The sequence below is a fragment of the Musca vetustissima genome, unplaced genomic scaffold (genome assembly GCF_032173495.1).
Source record: "Musca vetustissima isolate MV318-11 ecotype Yass unplaced genomic scaffold, APGP_CSIRO_Mvet_v1 utg1965, whole genome shotgun sequence".
Lineage (NCBI taxonomy): Eukaryota > Metazoa > Arthropoda > Insecta > Diptera > Muscidae > Musca > Musca vetustissima.
This window is the reverse complement of record NW_026880781.1, coordinates 152,396-167,055: the sequence shown is the minus strand read 5'-3', so window position 1 is coordinate 167,055 and position 14,660 is coordinate 152,396. Positions and strand designations below refer to the sequence as shown.

General features: G+C 37.3%; 1 protein-coding gene across 1 annotated transcript; it reads left to right on the top strand.

The window, feature by feature from the left end:
* The first annotated feature begins 2,721 nt into the window (after nucleotides 1-2,721).
* Nucleotides 2,722-9,462, top strand: LOC133326610 (uncharacterized). The gene is made up of 10 exons (XM_061535241.1): nucleotides 2,722-2,852; nucleotides 3,409-3,540; nucleotides 3,681-3,938; nucleotides 5,106-5,230; nucleotides 5,729-6,327; nucleotides 6,387-6,774; nucleotides 6,839-7,308; nucleotides 7,376-7,496; nucleotides 7,552-7,832; nucleotides 9,214-9,462. The coding sequence occupies exons 1-10, from the start codon at nucleotides 2,722-2,724 to the stop codon at nucleotides 9,460-9,462; spliced, it is 2,754 nt and encodes a 917-aa protein (XP_061391225.1).
* Nucleotides 9,463-14,660: the final 5,198 nt, after the last annotated feature.

The window sequence follows — 14,660 nt, the reverse complement described above, 5'->3', positions numbered from 1 at the left end:
ATCCATGCCTGTTATAGCCTTTGAAAAATTATATTTAAAAAATCCACGCCTATTACTTGCTTACTTAGCTGGCTTGTTACAGAACGGTTGTTCCATAAGCCGAGCTTAAAAAAGATTTCCAGGCGAGTCGGAAATCATATGTTCCGATATGTTGTATTCTACTTGGCCTTTCCATCTAATTCGTGGCCTTCCCCTTCTGCGTGAACCATCAATAGGCTCGCTTGTATATGAGCTGGGGCATTCCCATTCATTCGCTCAACATGACCTAGCCTCCGTAGACGCTACAGTTCAATACGACCTTTCGGAGAATTTTTCTTTCAAATACCCCAAGAGCTGCCTCATCGGCTTGCGCAAGTTCCCATGCTCCAGATCCATATAACAGCACGGGTAGTATCAGCGTCTTGTAAAGTGTGAGTTTGGTCTGGCGGGAGGTGACCTTGTTTCTAAACTGCTTACTTAGACCATAGTTGCATCTGTTAGTCAATACCATCCTTATCCGAATTTCAAAATTGATTTCATTAGTTTTATTTATTGCGGTGCCAAAGTATATAAAATATTTAACTACCTCGAAGCTATAGAAACATAGCCGTATTAATTTTGCAGGAATGCCGAACGCAGATATGAAATTAAACACCTCTGATTTATAGTCGACAAATAGGTGGAATGTGTCGATGTGCTTTTCGTGGGTCTTTTCCAGGATTTGGCGCATAGTGAAAATTTGGTCAATGGTGGATTTGCCAGGTCTGAAGCCCAATTGGACATGGTCCAATAATGTCATTGACCATTGGCTTCAGTCGTTCACACAGGATCACACTGGACAACACTTTATATGCGATGGAAAGAAGACTTATTCCACTATAGTTGGCACATAACATCTTGTCTCCTTTTTTGTGCATGGTTCAAATCATTGGGCATGCACTCCTCTAGCTAAATTGTACTAACTAGTCTTGAATAGTTCGACTGGTAACCCATCGGCTGCTGATTTATTGTTCTTCAGCCGATTTATTGCTCTTCTGACCTCATCTTCGTTAGGTGGTATATACTCTATACCATCATCTCTTATTGGTTCTGGGGTATCTTCTTCACCGCCACTATTTGATACCAAAATGCTCCTTCCAGATCCTCAAATCGCAACAGAAGATCGTTGTTCTTTGGTTTACAATTTAAAGCAGCTAATCAGAGACTTATTCCTCTATAGTTGACACATATCGTCTTACCTCTTTTTTGGGCACGAGACACAGGATGGGCATGCATTCCTCTAACCAAATTGTAATAGTCAGCTGGTGCATGCTATTTACCAGCATCTGACCACGAGTGAATAGTTCGGCTTGTAACCCATGCTTTTCTGACCTCATCTTGGCTATGTGGTATATACTCTATACCGTCACCTATTATTGGTTCTGGACCGCCATTATTTGGTACCAGAAGCTTTCAAAATGACCCTTCCACATCCTCAACACACTGTCTGTATCTGTCACCAGGTTTCCTTCTCTCTACAGGAGGATGTTCCTGCACCAAAGCCTTCGGTTTGGTGTTTTACTTGTTGGCAAAATTTCCGGACTTCATGCTGACTCCTGTACTCCTCGATTTGCCCACGCTCACATTTTTCTTGTTCTTTTTTCTGAAAATACGTTTCTCCTCTCTCCTTTTCTTCCGATAATTCTCCCCCGCATAACATGTTGCTACTGTCTTCAGAGTTGCCCTACACGCTGCATTTTTCACATCAGTAGCATTACGACACTCCTGATCGTACCATGGATTTCTTGAGTGAGTTTGTAGGGAGTGGGCAATTATTTGCCATTGTACTTAGGATGTTTCTTTGTGAAGGCAGAATTTTCCGACGGTGGGGTCAAAGATATTTTCCCTTCCGATGTTTGCATTAAAATCTCCTAACAGAATTTTAATGTCATGGCCAGGGCAACGATCATATGCTGTTTCTAGGCGCTCATAAAATAGTCTTAGGTCTGTTCTTCTCTGTCTTTGTCGGTCGGAGCATGGGCGCAAATAAGACTGATGTAGAAGAACTTCGCTTTTATACGGATGATAGCAATTCGCTCATCTACTGGAGTGAATCTGGAGACGAGGTCTTTTATTCTCCTGTTAACTATAAATCCGCAGCCAAATTCATGTTTCGTTTCATGCTACAAGTGCGTAATCGCCTGTTTTACTTACGCCTGTCCCTTTCCATCGCATTTCCTGTAAGACAATAATGTCGGCTTTGTACTTCTTGAGTACATCCGCCAAAGCGAAAACTGTGCCTATTCTGTACAACGAGCGCACATTCCAAGTGTAGATTCGAAGATTGTTGTTCTTTATACGTTTGCGGGGGTCGTCAACATTAGGGGGGTTTGTTTTTCTTTTTCTTAGCTTTTTCATAGTAGGTTGGATTTTCTGAGTGTAGGCAACTAACCCGACGCCTCAACCCATTTTTTATAGTTCTTATGAGTGAAATCGCGGACGATGAAAATAGCTACCCCAGGTGACACCGCGGGGAGGTCAGTGTCCACAATTGAGATGAAAGAGGGCCCAAGATAAGCCTGCTTGATATTTATCATCCCCTACGCTAACCCTACGCCTATTATAGCCTTAGGAAAAAATATATTTAAAAAAATCCACGCCTATTATAGCCTTTGGAAAAAAATATTATAGAAATGAACGCCAACTGAATTTTAATTAATTTTTCTATCTGTTTTCATTTTCATTTGCAGAACACCGGCCAACATGGAATTGAGTAATTTTGGTGCAACGAAAAAAATGTCACGCGAGGAAAGGCGTTACTCAGTGCCACATGGACCCAACTCACCATTACCGCATGCAGCGTCCGAAGACTTGCACGCATGGTCAATATACAGGTAATACCAACAAAAAAATTAACAGTAGAATGGAATAGAATTGAAAAAATAATCGAATGGAGTGGAACATCAAAATAAAATGAAAGTATTTTGGGTGCAGTTTTCAGTTTCCGTCGGAATTGATGTAAAAAAAAACAACATTTATGACATAACATAACAAAATTAATTTTGAAATCAAAGAGCAATTATGTTTTTCTTTTGCCCAACCAGAAAACCAATCGAATCGAACTGAACAGAACAGAACTGCATTACGCTTGATTAGAAACTAATGAACGGAAGTTATCATAAAATTGCATTGATTGGGCTTTCAACATTAACAATTTTATTGTTGCTGATTTTGTTGTTGTTATTGTTGTAGTTGTATTTTGAAAATTCCACTCCCAGTGTAATTTATTGGTTTATTTGAGTTCTATGGCCATTGACCATAGACCAAACCAAACCGCATCCGTTTATTAACTTAATTTAATTCTATTCATGTAACAATGTGTATATCTCTGTCTCACTCACTCACTCTCCCTCTCTTTATCTCTCTCTCTCTCGTTCTCACACATTTTAGGCAAAATTTAAATTCGGATTTTACCGATTCAGCTTTGGGCTCCTCTGACAAATCACCGCTGCCATATGGAAATTTTCAATTACGCGATTCCACAGTACAATCAATACTCAATCATCCGCGCTATGGTCCCAAGTAAGTTGGAAGTTTTGATGGCTATGCCGACAAGTGCAGCAACCAACCACTTGTTTCTGTAGTCATTGTTGTTTTTGTTTATTTGCATTTTTTTGGATTGTTCTGCTTCATTGCATTGGTTTGCTTCGTTTTCATTTCAGATCACCATTGGGCTCTAATATGTACACATATCTGAAATTTGGTTTACCCCGAGTCTTCCCACCGAATGCTGGGTCACAACGTTCTCATCGACCCGGTCCGGGTCCTGGTGGTGCCCGAGGTGGTCCCAGTAGTGGTGGTGTTAGTGGCCGTATTAATCGTGGTTTTCGTGACAGTTCAGCTGGACCAACGGCCGGTTCGTCGGGTTATGACAGCAGTGACAACGAAACGACTCGCAGTCGTGGACCACCGAATTTGAGGTGAGTAGAGAATATAATAAGAAATTGGTACATCCTAATCGAGACTCTAAAAGGGGGGTTAATTATTGTTAGGACAATTTTATACCCTCTTCTAATTTTTTTTCAGAAAAAATTATGGGAATGAAAAAAGTAGGAAAGTAGGAAAAAGTGGGAACCTCAACTGGGAATGAAATAAGTGGGTTCCCGAATTTTTTCTTTAGAAAAAATTTGAGAACCTAATATTTTTCTATAGAAAAAAGTTGAGTGCCTGGTTTCCGATTTTTTTCAATAGAAAAATGTTAAGAATTTGAGTTCAAGATTTATTTTTCTAAAAAAAAAAATTGGGAGTCTAGGTTCCCGAATTTTTTTCTATAGAAAAAAGATGAGAACCTGGGTTTTCCGAATTATTTTCTATAGAAAAAAAAGATGAGAACCTGGGTTCCCGAATTGTTTTCTATAGAAAAAATTTTAGAACTTGGATTCCCAAATTTTTTTCTTTGGTAAAAGTTAAGAACCCTGGTTTAGATTTTTTTCTAAACCAAAAAGTTGAAAACCCGGGTTCCCGAATTTTTTAAAGAACTAAGTTCGAAACCCAGAGTCTATAGAAAAAATTTGAGAACCTGGAATCCTATTTTTTCTGTAGAAAAACAGTTAATAACATGAGGTCCTCGTTTTTTTCCATAAAAAAATTTGAGAATCTGGGGTATGAGGTCTTCGATTTTTTTCTATAGAAAAAAAATATTACTGGGAAAATTTGACACCCATTTCCGAATTTTACCCGAATTTTATCTATAAAAAATGGGAACCATGGGTCTCTGGATTTTTCTGCTTTTCAATGACCAAATTCTCATTCTCATAAATGATCGCCACAGAGAGAATATTTTAATTTCTTTCAATATTCGGACTACGACACTTCGAAATACCCCCATTCGGAATTTTTTCCACTTATCTGCTAATTTCAAAAATAAACATCACGTCGTTCACGCAGACCGTTAGATACAATTAACACATTTTTATTTTTATTAATAAAAATATTTTAATATGATCACGAGTATGCAGGGCATTCGCAAGACGCTATTGGCCCTGATCGTTTATTCTGTTGTGAAAACAAGTTCGGATTTAATAACATTGCTCATATTTTTTTAAAAAAGAAAACATATTTAAATTAAGATTTCTTTCCAATTACAGAAAATACCGTAGCGAATCGGATTTTCGTGCCATTGGTGGTATACCCTCATCACGTCCCGATTCTCGTGCGCAAGGCATACCAATGTCCGCCCTTAGACAAGCTAACAGTCGAGCTAGTATAGCGGGTAAGTAACAAGAAAGACGTCTAGAGCCCCAAGCTTTCAACTGTTTTTATAGAAAATTCGGGGAACCCTGGTTCTCAACTTTTGCTATAGAAAAAAAATCGAGGACCCCAGGTTCTCAACGGTTTTTTCTATAGAAAAAAATTCGAGGACCCCAGGTTCTCAACTGTTTTTTTTATAGAAAAAAAATCGAGGACCCCAGTTTCTCAACTGTTTTTCTATAGAAAAACAATTCGATGGCCCCAGGTTCTCAACTGTTTTTCTATAGAAAAACAATTCGAGGGCCCCATGTTCTCAACTGTTTTTCTATAGAAAAACAATTCGAGGATCCCAGGTTCTCAACTGTTTTTATAGAAAAACAATTCGGGAGCCATGGTTCTCAACTGTTTTTTATTATTTGATTTATTTTTTTCTATACATTGGGAAAAAATTTCGGATCCCGGGTTCCTGATTCTTCCTATTATTATTTGATTTATTTACATCCTCCTCTCTCCCCTGTAGTCGGAACCCATGTAAATAGCCATCATCCCCAACATCATCACATGCCCAATGGCAAACATTATGGCCATCGTTCACATAGTGAAGCGGATCTTTTGGCCAGTGCTGGCGGCAATGATGTCTACGATTATGGCGGCGGTGGCGCGGAGTCACGAATCTATGGTACTTCAAGAAATCGCCATCATCACATGGAACATGCCAATGGCGGTAGTCATATATCAAATTATGGTGGTGTGTCACAACGTAAACGTTCCGAAATAGGATTGGTCTATCCCAATATCCAGGTTCATTGTTTAGATGTCAACCCCTGTTTGCGAGGTGTATCACTGCAGGCTAAGGCGGGAGATTTATTTGCCATTATGGCGACATCACAAAAAGAGGGCACAGCATTGACCGAATGTTTGGCTGGGCTAAATGAACGGATCGGCGGAGAGATACTCATCAATGGTCAACAGATAAATCGTCGCGGTCTAAGGGAATTGTGTAGTTATGTGCCTGCTTTAAATGTCTCCTCACTGGATCCGAGAATGAGTGTCCAGTGTACATTGAATTTCCATGCTACGCTGAGGGGTCCAATGGATAGAAGTGATTTAAAGGAGAGGGTAAGTGGAATAGGGTCCAGAGAGGATTTATTTTTAATTCTGTTGATTTTGTTTTCCAGATGGATGTCCTTATTGAGGATTTGGGTTTGACCACAGTACGTGCCTCCAATGTTTCCTCGTTAACGCATTCGGAAAAACAACGCCTTAGCGTGGCCTGCCAGCTATTGGCCCAGTCATCGATTTTAATTTTGGATCAAGTCACATCAAATATGGATATATTCGATACCTTCTTCTTGGTCGAATATTTACGTCAATGGTGCAGCGGTGGTCGGATAGTTATAATGACCCTCCAACCACCCACATTTGAAATATTGTCCATGTGTTCGGGTGTCCTGCTGTTGTCCGGAGGACGTACCGTGTTCTCCGGCAGTCGTTCAGATTTGCCAAGACACATGGGGGAGCTGGGTTATCCATGTCCGCCCTTCAAGAATCCAGCGGATTATTACTGTGAGTTTAGAGGCTTATCCAGCATCCTCTTATTTCAGATTTTAAATTCGTATTTTTCTTTCAGTGGATTTGGTCACCTTGGATGATCTGTCAGCTGCCGCTCTGCTCGAATCTTCAGCACGCATCGAGTCATTGGCAAATTCCTGGGATCAAATTAACTCGGAACCTCCCTTGGCCGCACCACCGGCAGCCTTGCCAAATTTTGTACGCAAAGCAGGGTTCTTTGGTCAAATGAAAGCTCTGGTGAAACGTTTTGCTGCCTATAAACAACCCGGCTCTCTACTCACCTGGATAAGTAAACTAATATCGGCGGCCGTGCTCTCCCTGTGTATCGGCTGTATATTTTGGGATGTACCCGCCTCAGATCCCCAACTAACATATAACGATCGTTTGGGTTATCATCATTGTGTCATGGCGTTAATGTATTGGCCTCTGCTAATGTTAACCATTAGGGATACCCAAGAAGATCGTCGTCATGCCGAAAGAGATTTACGATTGGGATTATACTCAAGATCGTTATATATTATAGTACAGGTAAGATGGCCAGGCCTCTAATACCCCTAACAATATAAAATAATTTTTCTCCATCATTTCCACATAGAATCTGGCTGGTCTCTTCCCTAGCTTATGTATCTGGTTGGCATATTTGCTCCCAGCCCATAGCATGGCCGGTTTGTATACCTACAGTACCAGCAGTGATACTGGCATATATCTATATATGGGTAAGTGATTTCGGATCTGATATCCGACTTTATAGCTAATCGATTTCCTCCTTAGGTTACATGCTGCTGTACCTGACGGTCATACAAACCCTGGCAATATTCTGTGCTCACCTAATGCCCAGCAAAGTGGCATCGACAATTTTAAATACTCTCATCTCTTTGGGTCTTACCGCTGTCGGTGGTTATTCTGTACATCCAAAGAATATTTCAAAGATATGGGCATGGTCGGAATTGATATCACCGGAAAAATGGTTATTACCTGTTCTGGTACAAGATGAATATAGTGCCGAGACATTGGCCAATTCGGCAGGACTGCAGTTATGTCGTAATAAACAGGTAAGGAAATTAACCAGAATTTTATAGAAAAAAGTTCAGAAGCAGAGAACTTAATTTTTTCTACACCAAAAGGAAGGGATACAGGGTTCCCAATTTTTTTCCCACAGAAAACCCGTTGAGAACCTGAGGTCCTCGATTTTTTTCTATAGAAAAACAGTTGAGAACCTGGGGTCCTCGAATTTTTTTCTATAGAAAAACAGTTGAGAACCTGGGGTCATCGAATTTTTTTTCCATAGAAAAACAGTTGAGAACCAGGGGCTCCTCGAATATTTTTCTATAGAAAAACAGTTGAGAACCTGGGGTCCTCGATTTTTTTTTCTATAGAAAAACAGTTGAGAACCTGGGGTCCTCGAGAAAAACAGTTGAGAACCTGGGGTCCTCGAATTTTTTTCTATAGAAAAACAGTTGAGAACCTGGGGTCCTCGAATTTTTTTCTATAGAAAAACAGTTGAGAACCTGGGGTCCTCGAATTTTTTTCTATAGAAAAACAGTTGAGAACCTGGGGTCCTCGAATTGTTTTTCTATAGAAAAACAGTTGAGAACCTTGAGTCCTCGAAATTTTTCTATAGAAAAACAGTTGAGAACCTGGGGTCCTCGATTTTTTTTCTATAGAAAAACAGTTGAGAACCTGGGGTCCTCGAATTTTTTTCTATAGAAAAACAGTTGAGAACCTGGGGTCCTCGAATTTTTTTCTATAGAAAAACAGTTGAGAACCTGGGGTCCTCGAATTTTTTTCTATAGAAAAACAGTTGAGACAGAATTTTTTTCTATAGAAAAACAGTTGAAACCTGGGGTCCTCGAATTTTTTTCTATAGAAAAACAGTTGAGAACCTGGGGTCCTCGAATTTTTTTCTATAGAAAAACAGTTGAGAACCTGGGGTCCTCGAATTTTTTTCTATAGAAAAACAGTTGAGAACCTGGGGTCCTCGAATTTTTTTCTATAGAAAAACAGTTGAGAACCTGGGGTCCTCGAATTTTTTTCTATAGAAAAACAGTTGAGAACCTGGGGTCCTCGAATTTTTTTCTATAGAAAAACAGTTGAGAACCTGGGGTCCTCGAATTTTTTTCTATAGAAAAACAGTTGAGAACCTGGGGTCCTCGAATTTTTTTCTATAGAAAAACAGTTGAGAACCTGGGGTCCTCGAATTTTTTTCTATAGAAAAACAGTTGAGAACCTGGGGTCCTCGAATTTTTTTCTATAGAAAAACAGTTGAGAACCTGGGGTCCTCGAATTTTTTTATATAGAACCTGGGGTCCTCGAATTTTTTTCTATAGAAAAACAGTTGAGAACCTGGGGTCCTCGAATTTTTTTCTATAGAATTTTTTTATTTATTTTATCTTCCTCCTCATTACATCTTTCTCCCTCTTCTCCCGCTTTTAGGTGCAACATCAAGAAATTATAGTACAACAACCCTGTCCACCACCGAACGGTACCCAAGTGCTAGTCGATTTTCAATTACTGCCACAAGATCATAAATTGGATCCCACCTTCACGTACGATCAGACCACAACGGTGGCCCTGGTCTTGGCATCGATTGTTATCTTCGTCGTGACATTCCTTGCGTTTGTTTGCAACTGTCGCAATTTATTCTGTAAGAAAACGAAAAAATCCTTCAGAGATAGACTTTGAAATTGTCAGATGGATGGTTGGAACAGCTGCGGGCGCAAAGCGAATACAAAACCATAAATAAAATACGATAAATAAATAGTTATATTTTAGTGCTGCAATAATTTTTATAAAAAATATATTTTTTTTCTACACAATTAAAAACTATTTTAAAAATATCGTTGTTTGTAAGTTTATGAAAAAATCGACTTCCATAGTTATATACTAGAATGCATAATTTAACAAACTAAATTAAATAATTTTAATTATTAAATAAACGCACATTTTGTTTATGCATTTTTATTAAAAAATAATGAAATATTTTATTATAATATTATTATTTATATATTAAAAGCAATTATTAACAACTGAAACATATTTTTACAACTGTTGCAATTATTATTAAATAAACATAATTTAGAAAATAGTAAATATTATTAAATAAATATATAGTAGATCATTAATGAAAAAATTAAATAATTAACCATGGTTAATATTTTTTAAGTTATTTTTATTATTTTTTTATTAATAACTATATATACAATATAAACTAATATTAGCTATATAGCATATTTACATTTATATATATTTTTTGTAATATAATAATTAAAATATATATTTACATAAATCAAAAATAAATATTAAAAAAAAACATAAAAGTATTATAATAACTATAGCAGGACAGATATGCCTCCAAAACTGAAAAAACTAAACTGAACCAGCAAGGAAAGTAGTAAAATCGGACTGGGCCGACTATATGATATCCTTCACCACTTTGGTATATTCCAAATATATATCCTAATAGACGTCACCCTTTCGATGGAACATTGAGATTGAACGAACTTAAATCTTAGCACACATCATTCTATACTGAACTTAGTACGCTATGCCAAATTTCGTGCAAATCGAAAGATATATTGGGACTTTGGTACACCATTTACCTTAAATCGGACGAAAATATATATGGGAGCTATATCTAAATCTGAACCGATTTTCACGAAACTTAGCACATATCATTCTAGGCTTAATTCAGTACGCTGAGCCAAATTTATAAATCGAAAGATATTTAGGACCTTTGGTCTATCATTTACCTTAATCTGAAAATATATATGGGAGCTATATCTAAATCTGAAACGATTTTCACGAAACTTAACATACATCATTCTAGACTTAACTTAGTACGCTATTTAGGAACTGCACCATATACCTTAAATCGGACGAAAATATATATTGGAGCTATATCTAAATCTGAACCGATTTTCACGAAACTTAGCACACATCATTCTAGGCTTAATTCAGTACGCTGAGCCAAATTTCGAGCAAATCGAAAGGTATATAGGGGCTTTGGTGCCCAATTTACTTAAAATCGGACGAAAATATTTATCGAAGCTATATCTAAAACTGAACCGATTTTCACGAAACTTAACATACATCATTCTAGACTTAACTTAGTACGCTATTTAGGAACTTTGATGCACCATATACCTTAAATCGGACGAAAATATATATTGGAGCTATATCTAAATCTGAACCGATTTTCACGAAACTTAGCACATATCATTCTAGGCTTAATTCAGTACGCTGAGCCAAATTTCGTGCAAATCGAAAGATATTTAGGACCTTTGGTCTATCATTTACCTTAAATCGGACGAAAATATATATGGGAGCTATATCTAAATCTGAACCGATTTTCACGAAACTTAACATACATCATTCTAGACTTAACTTAGTACGCTATTTAGGAACTTTGATGCACCATATACCTTAAATCGGACGAAAATATATATTGGAGCTATATCTAAATCTGAACCGATTTTCACGAAACTTAGCACACATCATTCTAGGCTTAATTCAGTACGCTGAGCCAAATTTCGAGCAAATCGAAAGGTATATAGGGGCTTTGGTGCCCAATTTACTTAAAATCGGACGAAAATATTTATCGAAGCTATATCTAAAACTGAACCGATTTTTAAATTTAGCACACATCATTTCAGACTTAATTCAGTACTCTATGCCAAATTTCGTGCAAATCGAAAGTATTATAAGGGCTTTGCTGCACCATTTACATAAAATATATATGGGAGCCATATCTAAATCTGAACCGATTTTCACCAACCGATTGCACCATTTACATAAAATATATATGGGAGCCATATCTAAATCTGAACCGATTTTCACCAATTTAAATAGGGTTCGTCCTTGGGCCAAATAAATGAGCTGTACCAAATTTCATCCAGATCGAATTATAAATGCGACCTGTACTTTGTTTAGAATTTAACATCAACAGACGGACGGTCATGCTTAAATCGACTCAGAAAAAGGAACCATGGGTCTATCTCGTCTCTTTATGCCTGTTACAAACATATGCACAGAGACATAATACCTGTACCACAGAGACATAATACCCTGTACCTAGGTGAAGGGTATAAAAACAGTAAGGAAACCTCAATAGTCGGACGGGCCGACTATATGATACGTTTCACCATTTGAAATAGAAATGAAATGACTTCACCACCCGAAATTATCAATACTGTTCCACGTTTTGGTATAGCCCCATTAAACATAAAATATGAGTTTTCTCCTAGGAACCCCCATTAATTTAAAATATTAACAGACGGATGGACCGACGGACATGCAAAAATCGACTCAGAAAGTGATTCTATGCATATTCTCAAAAGGAACCATGGGTCTATCTCGATTCCTTTTTGCCTGTTACAAACATATGCACAGTGACATAATACCCTCTACTGTGGTACAATGTCTTCACTAATGTCTTCACCCGAAATTATCGATATTGGTCCCCGTTTTGGTATAGCCCCAGCGCGGTACATTCAAGATTTTATAAAACATTAATTTTCTCCTAGGAATCCCCATTAATTTTAAATATTTTGAATGCCATCCTTATGGTGGAGATTATAAAAAGGCATCGAAATATTCAGTAAGGCATATTCAATACCCAAAATTATGAGATGAAGTCGTTTTTTAAATATTTGTTGTACCCTCCACCATATAGTAGAGTGTATATTAATTTTTTCAGTATCCCGATTTATTATGGGTATTTTAAGCAGTTTTTTTTTTTTTTTTGAAAAAAAATTTGGTTGTAAGTTAGAATTTTGGGTTATCATTGGGTATATCGGCCCATCTTCTGTTATAGCCCCCAATGGAGTCCCAATATTGGTCTATCTTTTAGAGTAGCCCCCATATAACGGCATCCCCAAAATTTCGGTGTTTTTGGGGCGATTTTGGAGGTTTTTCAATCGGTATTGTTGTAATTCTGTATTTTGGATTCTCAGCCGATAGATAATTTCCTAACCAATAAATGTTACGTTTTGAGGTAGATCCCATATAACGGCTCTGCTTACTAATACTTGTACAATATATGGTATTGAACCTGAAATATATCAGTCCATTTTGATACACCCCCATACGGCAGTATCCCGATTTATTATGGGTATTTTAAGCAGTTTTTTTTTTTTGAAAAAAAAATTTGGTTGTAAGTTAGAATTTTGGGTTATCATTGGGTATATCGGTCCATCTTCTGTTATAGCCCCCCAATGGAGTCCCAATATTGGTCTATCTTTTAGAGTAGCCCCCATATAACGGCGATTTTGGAGGTTTTTCAATCAGTATGGTTGTAATTCTGTATTTTGGATTCTCAGCCGATAGATTATTTCCTAATTTTGAAGTAGATCCCATATAACGGCTCTGCTTTTGATTGTGGAAGTCCTTTATAAGGGATATATGTCATCATATGGACCTATATTAAACATTTTTCAGCAAAGATGTATTTTACCGCCTAATAACCTGAAATGACAAATCATATTTTCCTTGGTAGGAAGAGTACCAGGTATTTTTTTTTTTTTTAATGCCGACCGATGTATAATTATTACTAATTTCTCCATGAAAACGCCAATTAAAATCATATTACTTCGACATTAAGTTCGCATTTAATTTTCGAGCAATTTTTTAACCATTTGATAATAATTACTAAATTATTTAAAAACATTTTAGGCGTATCTCACATTTTGGACGAAATATTTTCAAATAATTCGTAAGATTAAAACAAAAATTCGAAAACATGTATCGAATACTGTGCTCTTTTACGATCATCCTAATGAGCGGGTCAATGGCCAAAGCTAAGGTAGGTGCCACATTACAAACATTTGTAATAATTTATTATTATTTTTTTTAATATTCTACAAAAAAACGTAATAAAAGTATACGCTTATTTCCCCACACAGCGTGAATACAGAATTGATATTGACCACATAACTCCGGTCATCACGGGTATACCATTCATCAAATCCCTAAACTTTTCTCTGACAAATTCAAAGGCAGCAAATATGGATGCTATATTCAATAGGAAGGTGAATAAAATACCCGTTGTGGCATCCGTTTATCTATTGACGAAGGGTAAGCGTCGGTTAAATATCTTTCAAATGTCGGTTGATATTTGCGAGGCTCTCAACAATACAGCACCGAATAAATTTTTGGCCATATTTAAAAATGAAATGTTACGAACATCGAATATACCGCGTTATTGTCCATTGCAAAAGGTAAGAGTAAAGGTTGTGGAAATCGAAAAAAAAATGAAATAGTAACAAATAATTTTTTTCATTCTAGGATGTCCTCTATGCCGTTCGCAACTATACCGTCAATGAAGAATCGTATCCACCTCTCTTGCCCGATGCCACATGGCAATTTGAAATAAATATCAATAATAATAAAGATAAGAATTTGAAAACGGGTATTGTAAAAATAACCGGACGTATTCATAGGCCATAGAAATTCGTTTAAATAAATTTGGGGTCATATATATACTGGAAAAAGATTTAAACTGTACCATAAAATAAATGTACTTACTTAGTTGGCTTGTTGCAGAACGGTTTTTTCATAAGCCGAACTTAAAAAATATTTCCAAGCGCGTCGGTCTTGTGCGCATCTCTTCCATGTTCCCAGATGTTGTATTCTACTTGGTCTTTCCATCTAATTCGTGGCCTTCAACTTCTGGGTGAACCATCAGTAGGCTCGCTTTTATATGCCTATTGAGCTGGGGCATTCTCATTTATTCGCTCAACATGGCCTAGCCACCGTAGTCGCTGCAGCTCAATACGACTGAATATGTCGATGTCCGCATATAGATTGTAAAGTTCGTGGTTAATTCGACGCCTATATTGATCGTCGACGCAGATCGGCCCGTAGATCTTTCGAAAATTTTTCTC